This window comes from Mus caroli, chromosome 17 (assembly GCF_900094665.2).
Source record: "Mus caroli chromosome 17, CAROLI_EIJ_v1.1, whole genome shotgun sequence".
NCBI classification, from domain to species: domain Eukaryota; kingdom Metazoa; phylum Chordata; class Mammalia; order Rodentia; family Muridae; genus Mus; species Mus caroli.
This window is the reverse complement of record NC_034586.1, coordinates 21,060,924-21,073,230: the sequence shown is the minus strand read 5'-3', so window position 1 is coordinate 21,073,230 and position 12,307 is coordinate 21,060,924. Positions and strand designations below refer to the sequence as shown.

The 12,307-nt window shown below is 50.6% G+C and overlaps 2 protein-coding genes across 12 annotated transcripts in view; one reads left to right on the top strand and one right to left on the bottom strand.

Moving 5' to 3' along the window:
* The first annotated feature begins 7 nt into the window (after nt 1-7).
* Nucleotides 8-5,966, top strand: Gnptg (N-acetylglucosamine-1-phosphate transferase subunit gamma). Its single transcript, XM_021186060.2, has 11 exons — nt 8-109; nt 195-252; nt 324-391; nt 4,323-4,377; nt 4,445-4,528; nt 4,607-4,700; nt 4,775-4,889; nt 4,971-5,053; nt 5,124-5,255; nt 5,346-5,427; nt 5,513-5,966. The coding sequence occupies exons 1-11, from the start codon at nt 58-60 to the stop codon at nt 5,608-5,610; spliced, it is 921 nt and encodes a 306-aa protein (XP_021041719.1). The 5' UTR covers nt 8-57; the 3' UTR covers nt 5,611-5,966.
* Unkl (unk like zinc finger) overlaps nt 5,813-12,307 on the bottom strand; it is a 47,071-nt gene continuing 40,576 nt past the window's right edge. For 4 of the 11 annotated variants that reach the window (XM_021186054.2, XM_029470926.1, XM_021186056.2 and 1 more), the window contains exons 11-15: nt 11,557-11,640; nt 10,767-10,994; nt 9,824-10,026; nt 9,478-9,732; nt 5,813-8,548 (exon numbers count right to left, since the gene is read on the bottom strand). In XM_021186054.2, coding sequence (XP_021041713.1) covers nt 8,393-8,548; nt 9,478-9,732; nt 9,824-10,026; nt 10,767-10,994; nt 11,557-11,640 — 926 coding nt within the window. In that variant the 3' untranslated portion in view covers nt 5,813-8,392. Of the gene's footprint in view, nt 8,549-9,477; nt 9,733-9,823; nt 10,027-10,766; nt 10,995-11,556; nt 11,641-11,671; nt 12,269-12,307 lie in introns of those variants that run through there. The other 7 variants (XM_021186057.2, XM_029470928.1, XM_029470925.1 and 4 more) reach the window with 5 other exon arrangements.

Below are 12,307 nucleotides of genomic sequence, written 5' to 3'. Positions count from 1 at the left end.
GTTTTGAGTGGCGTCAGTTCCGGCTGTCACTCACGTGACCGTGCGACCCTAGGAGCCATGGCGGGGCGGCTGGCGGGCTTCCTGATGTTGCTGGGGCTCGCGTCGCAGGGTCAGTGGCTCCGCGCGCATAGCCCCCCGCGCGCCAGCGTCGCCCGCGCCTCCGCTCCCTGCTCACGTCTCTCTCCGCTCCGCAGGGCCCGCGCCGGCATGTGCCGGGAAGATGAAGGTGGTGGAGGAGCCTAACACATTCGGGTGAGCGGATCACGGTCCTGCGGCTTGGGGACCGAGCGTGGCTGGCTCTTCTGACCTTCTCTGTTCCATAGGCTGAATAACCCGTTCTTGCCCCAGGCAAGCCGCCTTCAGCCCAAGAGAGAGCCTTCAGCTGTATCCGGTGAGCGCGGGAGGGTACGGAGCTGGCCGAGGTGCTGACTGAGGGGGCCGAAAAAAGCTCTCGGTTAGGGAGGGAAGGGTGCCTTGGATGAAGGACTCATACTCGCTGAAGGGTTACGAATTCGTTTGTCAAACTTGAGTGTTTTAAATGCTCTGGAGTATATACTGGAACTGCAATCCCCTCTCGCTCCCAGGGTTGGCGATCACCTAGAGCTAAGCAAGCCCTAAGCAAGCTCAAGGCTTGGGTCACATCCCTAACTTTTGTGGTTTTTATTTTATTTTCTTATTTTCGAGACAGGGTTTCTCTGTATAGCCCTGGCTGTCCTGGAACTCACTTTGTAGACCAGGCTGTCTTCAAACTTAGGAATCCGCCTGCCTCTGCCTTCCGAGTGCTGGGATTAAAGGCGTACACCACCACGCCCTCTTTCAAAGTCTTTTATAGTAAACTCAAGCTGGCCTCTAACTCGTGGTATTAAAGCCTCTACTTTCCACAGGTGCTTTGACCGATTAGAAGCTCTAGGGATGTTGGGTATGAAGACTCAACAACACTCCAGGTGTATCTAGCCCTTTCTAGCTCTTAGGGAGTGTAGAGGGCACCAGCAGGATCAAAATTCTTTGCACAAGAAATTTGGGACTAAGATCCTAGGAGGACTGAAAGACAAGCTGTTGGAGGTGGCTCAGGGCTGGCCAGCATAAAAGAACGTTGGCAACCCAGACACTATTGCATATGCCAGAAAGATCTTGCTGAAGGGACCCTGTTATTAGCTGTCTCGTATGAGGCTATGCCAGTGCCTGGCAAATACAGAAGTGGATGTTCACAGTCATCTATAAGATGGAACACAGGGCCCCCCAATGGAGAAGCTAGAGAAAGCACCCAAGGAGCTGAAGGGGTCTGCAACCCTATAGGTGGAACAACAATATGAACTAACCAGTACCCTAGCTGCATATGTAGCAGAAGATGGCCTAGCTGGCCATCACTGGGAAGAGAGGCCCCTTGGTATTGCAAACGTTTTATGCCCCCCAGTACAGGGGAATGCCAGGGCCAAGAAGCAGGAGTGAGTAGGGGAGCAGGGTGGAGGAAGGGTATAGGGAACTTTCGGGATAGCATTTGAAATGTATATAAAGAAAATATCTAATAAAAATAAATAAATAAATAAAAAGAAAAGTAGACGCATGATAAAGATTCAAAAAAAAAAAAAGTGACTAGCTGCACTCTGGGGATTTGGTGACCCACTATCTTAGGCATGCTGGGCAAGCTGGTTTGTAGATTTGATCCCGTGAAGAAGAGGTAGCTCAGGGTTGCAGAGTACTTACCAGTCTCCTCTAGTAGTCAACTGTTCCCATCTTCTCTCAACTGTTCCCATCTTCTCTCCTTTTCATTAGGTGACACTGTTTTAAGTCCTGCTACCGTTACATTGTGAGGTTGTGTGTGTGTATTTGTGTATAATCGTAAGACTTCCCACAGTCCTTCCAAACTAGCATGTAGCTCCTTGGTTGGCCAGGAGGAGCCAGATGTTGCTAAGAACCCAGTATGGCAGATGTTTATTTTTATTCATTTAATAGCAATATTAGAAAAAGAGTAGAGACAGTATGCATAGACTGTCACAAGACCGTAATCCCAGCACTTGAGAGGAGGATCATTAGTTCAAGCCCAGGCCTGACCTACACAGTAAGTTCCAGGACAGTCTTGGCAGGAGAGAGGATGGGGAGAAAGGGAGGGTGGTGAGAGAAACCTACTTGGTTGAAGGGCTACTCAGCCTAGGAGATGGGCTGCCTAACCTCACAGGTGTGCTCATTCACAGCTGCCTGCTGCTTCCTCGAAGCCACTCTTGGCAAACTCGTGTTTTGGAGGAACTTGTCAGTTTCAACTACATCCATCCGTTCATAGTTACCAATCATCCTTTTTATTTTTGTGATGTTGGTAGCAAATACCCCAACTTTTATTTCTAGTTTTACTTACTTAAATTTTTGCTTTTCCTAGTCAGTTTGGCTACAGCTTTATTTTTACAGGCTCAGTTTATTTTTACTTAAGCTTTTATTTTACTGGGTGTTTTGCTTGTTTGCTGTCTGTGTACCATACTGTGTGAAGTACCTGTGCCAGAAGGCACTGGGTTTTCTAGAACTGGGGTTACAGATGATTGTGAGCCATCGTGTATGTACATGCTAGGAACCGAACCTGGATCCTTCACAAAGGCAACACGTGCTCATGACCACCCAACCGTCTCTTCACCCCCTCCTTTTCTCTTTCTGTGTGTAATGTGTTTGTGTGTGCCTGTGTGGAGGTCAGAGGTCAAGCTTGGGTGTCTTCTACTGCTTCCGAACACCTACTGAGAGTCAGGATCTCTCACTGAATCTAAAGCTCAAGGATTCAGCTAGGCTGGTTGTCCAGCAAGTCGCAGAGAGGCCGCCCATCTCTGCCCATCCAGCACTGACATTGCTGGCATCCAGCTTTTTATGTGGGTGTTGAGGACCCAAACTCAGTTCCTCATGCTTGCACAACACACACTTCTCTGAATACGCCATCTCCCCACACTGGCACCAGCACACCAGTGCATCCTGCTCCAGTCTCCTCAGTGCTGAAGGCATGAGACCATCACACCCAGCTTCCAGGTGTCAGTATTGCTATCTTTTCAGAGAACCAATTTTTAAAAAAGATTTAAGTACACACTGTAGCTGCCTTCAGACACATCAGAAGAGGGCATCAGAGCCCATTACAGATGGTTGTGAGCCACCATGTGGTTGCTGGGAATTGAACTCAGAACCTCTGGAGGAGCAGTCAGTGCTCTTAACTGCTGAGCCATCTCTCCAGACCCCAATTTTTGTTCTTATTTTTCTCATACAGCTCCAGGTCAGTAGAACTTCAGAATATATGCTCGAGGTCCTAGGTTGAGTCCCTGGCACACCTCAAAAAGGCAGGTATTTTCCTAAGCAACAGAACCTGCAGGAGAATCAATAGAGCTGTCCTATCAGGAACACCAAGGGAAGTCACTCAGCCCGAATTGAGAGGACATCACAACAGGAAGGTAGTAAAGACAGGAATGACGCTATCTATATATAAAGTAGCTAGAGACAGCCATGAGAAAGACTGGCTTTGGTTATCAAGATCACAATAAAAAAGATGAGAGCATCAGAACTGCCTGTACATCTGAGTACAGTTTAGCATGGGATCAGAGACCTGAATCACAAAGCTGGGCCTGTGTGGTAAAGCAGGTCCTTTCTATGTAAGGTTGCAGTTTAGATTTTTAACTTTTTTATTCTTTGAGACAGGGATTCTCTGTGTAACAGTGGGTGTCCTGGAACTCACTTTTGTAAACCAGGCTGGCCTTGACCTCACAAAGATCTGCCAGCCTCTGCCTCCTGAGTGCTGGGATGAAAGGTCCACATCCTGTTCATTCATCTTTAATTTTTGAGACAGGGTCTCATTCTGTAGCCCTGGGTGGCCTGGAACTTGCTGTGTAGATCAGGATAGCCTCACACGCAGAGATCCACTTGCCACTCGCTAGCAAGTGCTGGGATTAAGGATGCATGCTACAAAATCCCACACCAACTTGAAATTCTAAATCCCTGTGGTTGTCACATTAAATTTAAAAAATTTAACTGAAAACTCTCAGCTGGTTGTGTGGTTCATGAGTGCGTACACACACACACACACACACACACACACACACGGGCAGCCTAGACAGATACTGAGTGCCTCCTCCACAGGAACAAGCATGAGAATCCTGCCCCAGACAACCAGTTCTGTGGTCTGGAGATGAGTTTGTCAGTCCCTAGGAGTTAGGTCAGCCTGCCTCTGCATTCCCAATCATTTAGCAAAGGAGCTTGGGGCTTTCTGGCCTTGATGGTTAGTGCCCTCCTGCCTACCTTAGCTTCCAGCTGTAGGGGTAGCAGAGTTTATACCGATGCTGAACTGCTGCTGTGTTCTTCCCCAGGGCCCCTGCATCTCTTCAGACTTGCTGGCAAGTGCTTTAGCCTAGTGGAGTCCACGTGAGTGCCAGGCTGGTGGGTGGAGTGGGTGGAGTCTGCAGAGCTCCTGATGTGCCTGTGCTCCCAGGTACAAGTACGAATTCTGCCCTTTCCACAACGTCACCCAGCACGAGCAGACCTTCCGCTGGAATGCCTACAGTGGGATCCTTGGGTAAGCTGGGCTAGGGCAGTGGTGGTGGGCCTGCTCCCTAGGCCCCCACATCAGTGCTTTGCTGCCCCCTTTCCCCAGCATCTGGCACGAGTGGGAAATCATCAACAATACCTTCAAGGGCATGTGGATGACTGATGGGGACTCCTGCCACTCCCGGAGCCGGCAGAGCAAGGTGAGGCCCACAGCGAAAGTAGGTGGTAGAGAGCAACCCCCTGCCCCCACCAGCCACTCAGGCTCTCTTCTCAGGTGGAGCTCACCTGTGGAAAGATCAACCGACTGGCCCACGTGTCTGAGCCAAGCACCTGTGTCTATGCATTGACATTCGAGACCCCTCTTGTTTGCCATCCCCACTCTTTGTTAGGTAGGCCTCTGGGTTAGGGGTGGGCCCAGGGAAGGGGAGGGGAGGTAGGAGACTGCAATGTCTGGTTCCTGCTGTCTGTAGTGTATCCAACTCTGTCAGAGGCCCTGCAGCAGCGCTGGGACCAGGTGGAACAGGACCTGGCAGACGAACTGATCACACCGCAGGTGGGTGCACACTCAGGGGTGTCCCCTTGCCTATGCTATCAGGTACTCCTCCTACCTCTTCCATCTTCAGGGCTATGAGAAGTTGCTAAGGGTACTTTTTGAGGATGCTGGCTACTTAAAGGTCCCAGGAGAAACTCATCCCACCCAGCTGGCAGGAGGTTCCAAGGGCCTGGGGCTTGAGACTCTGGACAGTTGTAGAAAGGTAAGAGTCTGGGGACAGAGGGAGGGTTACAGGGGTCCCTAGTTCTGATAGCATCCTCCAGGGTTTGACCAGGCTGGCCATCTTGTCTAGGCACATGCAGAGCTGTCACAGGAGGTACAAAGACTGACGAGTCTGCTGCAACAGCATGGAATCCCCCACACTCAGCCCACAGGTCAGTCTGCCTGCCCTGGTCAGCTGCCAGCCACACCGGGGCCTGCAGCACTGGGGCAGATCCTTATTGCTACTCATTCTGGCAGAAACCCCCCACTCTCAGCACCTGGGTCAGCAGCTCCCCATAGGTGCAATCGCAGAGCAGCTGCGGAGTGACCCAGGACTACGTGGGAACATCCTGTGATCCAGGTGGCCATGAAGAATAGAAATATCCTGAGCTTCGAGTGTCCTTTCACAGAGAGACCAGGTATGGTCTCAGCAGAGTGCACAAAACTGGTGTGGTGTAGACACGGCTTCTTTTGGCATATTCTAGATCAGACAGTGTCACTGATAAACAAGAGGGACCTGCTGGCCAGCCTTTGTTGTGCCCAAAGATCCAGACAAAATAAAGATTCAAAGTTTTAATTAATTCCATACTGATAAAAAATAACTCCATGACTTCTGTAAACCATTGCATAAATGCTATTGTAAAAAAATTTAAACAAATGTTAACAACTTTAACAATTCACTAAAGTAAATGGTTATGTATTATAAATATGACCATCTGGGTTAAGAAGATTCCATTCACATAACATTCTCAACTAATTTCTGAGAACAAATGAACACAAAGGCTTCCATAAGTTAATCCACATGCGCATCCATACTGGGGGAAGGCCTGCCAACCAGGTATACAAGACTCTGACACTACCATATACTGTTACTATTCAACACTAGAGAGTTAGACAACAACAGGCATCAGGACAGTGGTGGGTCCCAGTTCCTAGACCCATGGCCCCACCTCCATTACCCACACACACGGGCCTTAAGGCCCTCTCTCCCCTTCTTAGCCCTTCCCACCCAGGGTAGATCCTAGAAGCCTCAGCTCCTAAGAGGTCTGGAATGGATGGGAAAAGTGGCCCCTTCTGGGACGTTCTTTGGTCCTCCCCTGCACACCTGGAATCAGGGCTCAGCCTGATTCCAGAAGAACAGATGCTCAGGAAAGCTCCCTGCATGGGATGGGACCCAGGGTCCACTACCGCCTGCCTCCCCAGCCATCACAACAGCCCCAGAACTGCCCAGCCCCAGCCTGGAATGTCAGCCCAGGAGGAGTTAACCAGAGTAGCTTACATACAATCTAAAGCTTAATGCTTGTAACTGTATACAACTTGAAATTGTCCAGATGAGCTATCAATCACAAACACTGTCCTGTTACCACAGAGACCAAAGGCCTGACATGGGAAACAGTTCATAAATATGAATAAAAATAAACAATCTTAAACCATGGTAACAGTAGCACAAAATACACATGATCTAGGTACTGAGCTAATAAATCATCATCACGATAATTAAAAACAAAAGTCACTGAAATCAGGCCAATGGTTACCTTATTAAGGAGTGGGCTAGCTGTGGAATGTTGAAGATCCATTTCCTTTAAAATGATAGGTCTTTTCTACCAGTTTGTCTTATATTAAAAAATGCTTTTAAATTTCCTACTATATTAAATACATTCTAATTTGGTCACTGATAAAAATGTTTTATATCTAGTCACTTTGCACTTAAAAAATGCTATTAAAAGTCTTTGGCAAAGCCATGGGGAAGGAGAACCACTTCGAGGCCTGGGCAGAACCTGTAGGCAGGATACCTACCCTGTCTAGGTCTGCCACCATGGGAGGGGTCACCTGGACAGATGTCTCCTCCCTAGATTTCCAGGAACAGTCCCAGTCTTTATGGTAGAGAGCTGAAGTCACCACCCTCGATACAGTCTCAGCAGAATCTGAGCCACAGACCAGAGGCCAAGCTGTGAGCAGCAGCCACGTTCACCTTGGAAGCTGATGGGTGAACTGCAGCAGAGCTGTGTTTGCTGGTCCTGTGATGAATTCTATTACTATCTGGCTGTGCAGCTCAGGTACCGATGTGTGCTGAGACTGTCCTGGACTCACTCGTGCCTCTGGGCCCCTCTGGATCAGCTGGAGGTGAGGGTGGTCACGGGTGCAGCAGACTGCAGTCTCAGGTTCACAGCCCCTTGTTCAGCACAAGCTGGGGTGCCCCAGGCGACTCAGAGGTTACAAAGCACCGTTGCCATTACAGACAAGACATCAGAGCACAGCTCCTTCCGAGTAGATCTTGGGCTCCTCTGAATGTCTGACTCTTTTGCTGTGTTTTTCATTAGCATGAAATTGTCTTTCAAGGGAGAAGAAAAAAACCAAATGAACCAATTCCTTCACTTCTCTTGCAAGGCACAGGCACTTGGAAGTGGCCACGGATCACATAAGTGCGTGACAGAGCTCTGGATATCACTCTATGATACTGGAATATAAAACTCCACACATATGTGCACCCGCACATGTTTAGGAAAATTAGTTCCTTCCATAAAATTAAGAACATCTAAATGTATATGTCTTTCAATAACCACTCTCTGCTTATAAATACTATTTGTTTGCACTTAATTTTAAAGTGTAAAAATTCTAGTGCTTCACTACTAGATAAATGTCCCTTTCCTAAAGAGTCTCAGAGTATGAAATCTACGTAGTTACCATTACTATGAGTCAAGCACAGACTGATAGGAAACTTCAAGTTCACAGTATACTTATAAAGCTTCATGTTATCGCATAGTAAAAAACATGGACCTAGAAAGCAGCTTATACAATTTATAATATCTAATTCCTCGGTTCACAAAGTGCTTTGACAAGGCCGGACCTCCCATTGGCCTGGCCACAGCAGCCTCAGGACTGGGGGCACCAAAAGCATGCCACCCGCCCAGGGGACAGGCAGTGGGTTTGGTGGTGCTTCAGAGGTTCTTCGATAATACCTTGACACCGATGGTGGGACATGGCGGGAAGAAAAAGTAATATGAAAGGCTGTTGGACAGTGGGTGTGAGCTCACATCCTGGCATGGGGTACCAGAGGCAAGTTTCGACACTGTAGTGACACGTGGCATGCCCAGGCCTTTATACTGCTCACCAGGGAAGGAATGGGTCTGGCTCTGGTCACCATGGTAGGGGCTGGCCCTTGCAGTAGGGGCACTCAGGGGTACTGGCCGCACATGGTTCGCATAAGACACGGTGCTGGCAGGGCCGCAGGACAGTGCCATGGGCCCGCTCCTGGCAGGCCACACACTGTTTGGCACGGAGCTGGAAGATCACCTGTGGGGAAGAGGTGGTTGGTGAGTGTGGGGAGCCAAGGCGGTCCTGAGTGAATGTGTAGAACAAGTGATGTCCTGAGTGGGTGTATGCAGCTGACAGCTGTGACCACAGCCTTTCAACAGAGGTCAGCTGTGAAATCAGCAAGCCTCCCTCTGGTCCAAGTATGAGTTTAGAAGCTGACCAGTGTGTGCAGAAACTAGCAAGTGCATGTGCTTTCCTCCTCTCAGACGTCCGAGGCTGCACCTACAGACTCCTACCTACAAGAGCTAACTCCAGGCTGTCTCTGATGTGCACAATAAACACAAGATTCTGGGTTCAGTGGTTGTCGCATGGCTCATCAGAGCTCTCACAGCCTGCCTGCTCCCAGCTTTTCTGTGTCCTTGTGTTGTTTCTTTATGCTGCCCCTAGTCGAGTCAAGGTGTGAGGCTCTGTAGGTCACACTGGGTAAGATCAATCAAATGATGGTATCTCAGAACAGTGGGCCACAATCCTTTGAGTGAAGTGACAGGCCTGGGATGGACACTTGGCCAAGGGCCCACAGGGGAGAACAGTCAGTAGGAGACACTTTCCCTTGAGACGACCCCCACCCCAGGGAGGGAGGGTGTGTGTGTGTGCTTGCAGAGAACTGGGTCCCGAAGCAGAGTCACTCTGGCCACAAGAAAGGCTGAAAGCAGGGTACCCACAATAGGTACTAAGTGGGATCCTGTGGCTGAAAATGGCCAAAGCTCAAGAGGCTGCACCTTGGAGACAAAAGTACGTGGCAGTTGGACCTTGGCTGTGGTCACTGGGACACATTCAAGAAGCACGAACTAGAGTCCAGGCAAGGAGCCAGGGAAGAAGAAGTAATGTCTGGCCAGGTCTCAGGCCCCTCACTAGCTAGTCCCCTTTGCCCTCCCCTAAAGTGACAGCCACTACAGGGCAGGACTCACCCCATCCACAGCCTCCAAGTCCAAGCGCAGCTTGCTCTGGAGAGAATGCAGCTTGGGGAGAGGGATGTCACTGATGTCACCCAAGCTCTGAAGCCCTGGCAGTGAGGACAAACCCAGGCCCTCTAATTCTTCCTGCAGCTGCTTCACCTGGGCCTCCACCTCTTCTTTCTTCTGCAGGGCCAGCTGCCGGTCACTGTCCGCCACACGGGCTCTTTCCTTGGCCTCCTGCGCCTCTCTCTGCCAGGCATCACAGGCCTGAAACCCAAGCCATCATACAGAAGACAGCCATGCCTGGTCGTCCCCAGGCCCGCCTGCCCCGCCCCCAGCCCTCCTGCCTCATGCTTACCTGCTTCACTTGCTGCCAAGATTCTTCCCACTGCCTGATCTTCCTCTTGGCCTCGTCTAGCTGCCGCCTGACCCGTGCCAGCTCAGCACTGTTTGGACTTGCACTTGAGGAAGCCGAAGGGCCGGAGTTCAGAATGGGGGATGGGCTAGGAGAGAAGCTGCCAGAAACAAAGTCCCAGATGCTCCCGGGAACGCCGTTCAAACCTGAGTTTAGGAGAAACGGGGATGATAAAGCCCATGCTGCATCCAAGGGCTGAGATGTCTGCAGATGGCTCTGTCCCTTGTGCCCTGACCACCCACCTTGGTACCCTGTAAGTGACCTGCTTGTGACTGCTGAAGCCTCAGCTTCCAGACTGCCTCCCCTAAATAAGGCCCACTTGGCTCAAGATCAGAGTGAGCAGAAAATTCGGCTTAGAGTTCCAGCCCTAGCAGTTCTCATTACATAGCCGGTCCTGGAGGTTCAGAAGAGCTCTAGTGCTGAGGGCGCCCACCTGTGTTTAACTAGCAGCTAAGATGGACACGTCCAGAGAGGCACATTCTGAGACATAACAGATGACAGAAAATGTAAAGAACTTCTTAGTAAAACTGTGAGAGCAGAAGACAGAGTCCCGCTGCTCTGTCACACCAGCTTCCTCTCACAGCCTGCGTCATAATAAATCCCAGGTATGCTGTGGGGACCCTAAGGTGGCTCCATGCATGCCTGGCCAAGAGCCCTGAGTGAGCTGGCAAGCAGGAGGTTGTGATCTGGAGCTCTGTGAGAATGCCCAGCTGTGGGCAGCCAGCTGTCCATGGTAGATATGTTTGTTCACCCTGCTATGTCACATAGGTTGGAGCCGGTGGTGCCTCTCAAGACACAGAACTACAGAGGTGACAGTCCTGCAGTCAGGAATACCCAGGACTGGATTGGACAGGGCCTATTCCAGGACCCTCGTACAGGCACGCACCTAAAGAGTTGTAAGATGAGGCTGCAGAGCCCAGCGTAGCCGGCTCCGACCGGAGGGGTGGTGGCTGCTGGGGGGGCGTCATGGCCGAGGAGACGAGTGGCCCCGACAGGGACTGGGAGAGCGAGCTGAGTGGGGAGGTGGACAGGGATGAGGACGAGTGCAAGGATGGCGAGCGGGGCAGGGAGCCCGGAATGGTGACGGGTGCTGAGCCTGCCAGCGACCTGGGACCTGGTGGGAGGAGGGAGGCTGAGTGAACAAGGGCAGGCAGGGCTTCTGCCATGGAACCACTTGCCCATAAGCCTGTAGGTCAGTAACTAGGCAGCTAAACACCAAGGGAAGGGTCACACCATAGGAACCAGGCCAGCACCCAGAGGGGTGCAGTCATCAGAACCCCACAACTCAAGCGTATCCTGGTAGTGGTCCTGGTAGAGCCAGGAACTCATTAGCACTCACAGAGCCACCAGGGCTCTAAGACGGGTCCATTTCTTTTGAAACAGAGAAAATAACTTTCAGGATGTAGAAAATGATGAAACAACAGGAACCTCTCTCTATGCCACATAGCAGTAAAAACAATTTGTGTTTCCTCATGAGAGGCCCTGGCCAAGTCAAAAAAAGGGGTTGCTTTGTCACACAAAGGTAAACTGAGGAAGCAGCAGGAAGCTGAGCCATACAGGCAGGTGGCAGAGGCAAGAAGGAGGTTGTAAGAGGACCCCAGCAGACGCCTTCCCTAAGCCTTCCATAACCCAGGCAGCATGCACGGAGACTAAGGAGCAGCTAACTTGGCGCTCACCTGTCAATCCAAGGTCCTGCTCTTCTAAGTCTTTATCTAAGGACGCGATGTTTATGTCACTAAGACGAAGATCTAAGGCAGAACCTGTGAAATAAACCGGGCATTACCCACTCACCTCTCAGTGACGAAGACAAAATCTCTCTGAAGGACTGACTCTCTGACCCCATACCCACCAACATGCACCTAGCTGAGCAGAGCGGCCACTCTGCCACCCAAAGGTAGCACACGGTCACTCTGCTGACCAACAAGGCTGCTTTCTCCTCCACAGCCAGAGACGTGTCATTGGAACCACACTGCCTCGCCACAGCCACAGCCACCACAGCTCTGGCCCACAGATGCTCAGCTTCAAAGGTCTCCTGGCTTGGTTTTTGTTTGCCTTTTGTTTTTTTAAGACGGGATCTCATAAGTAACCTCAACTCGCTATGCAGCCAAGAATGACCTGAACTCCGGGTCCTCTCACCCTGCTCCACCTCCCAAGGCTGGGCCCATACAGCCTGTACCACGATGCCCAGCTGTTTCCCCTTTTACTTCTAACCATTTGTTAAAATTTGACCAGGAAAATACATTCAACTATTAAAAATTTTACAGGAGGTCAATTCTGACAGGAAAATGGTTCTGAGGCCATGTGAGTTTGTTCAACACTAGGACTGACACCTTGAGGACCTAAGACCAGGCAGGGCCTGAGCCCCGAGACAGTCTCCTCAAAGGCAGACCAGGCAGGGCCTGAGCCCCGAGACAGTCTCCTCAAAGG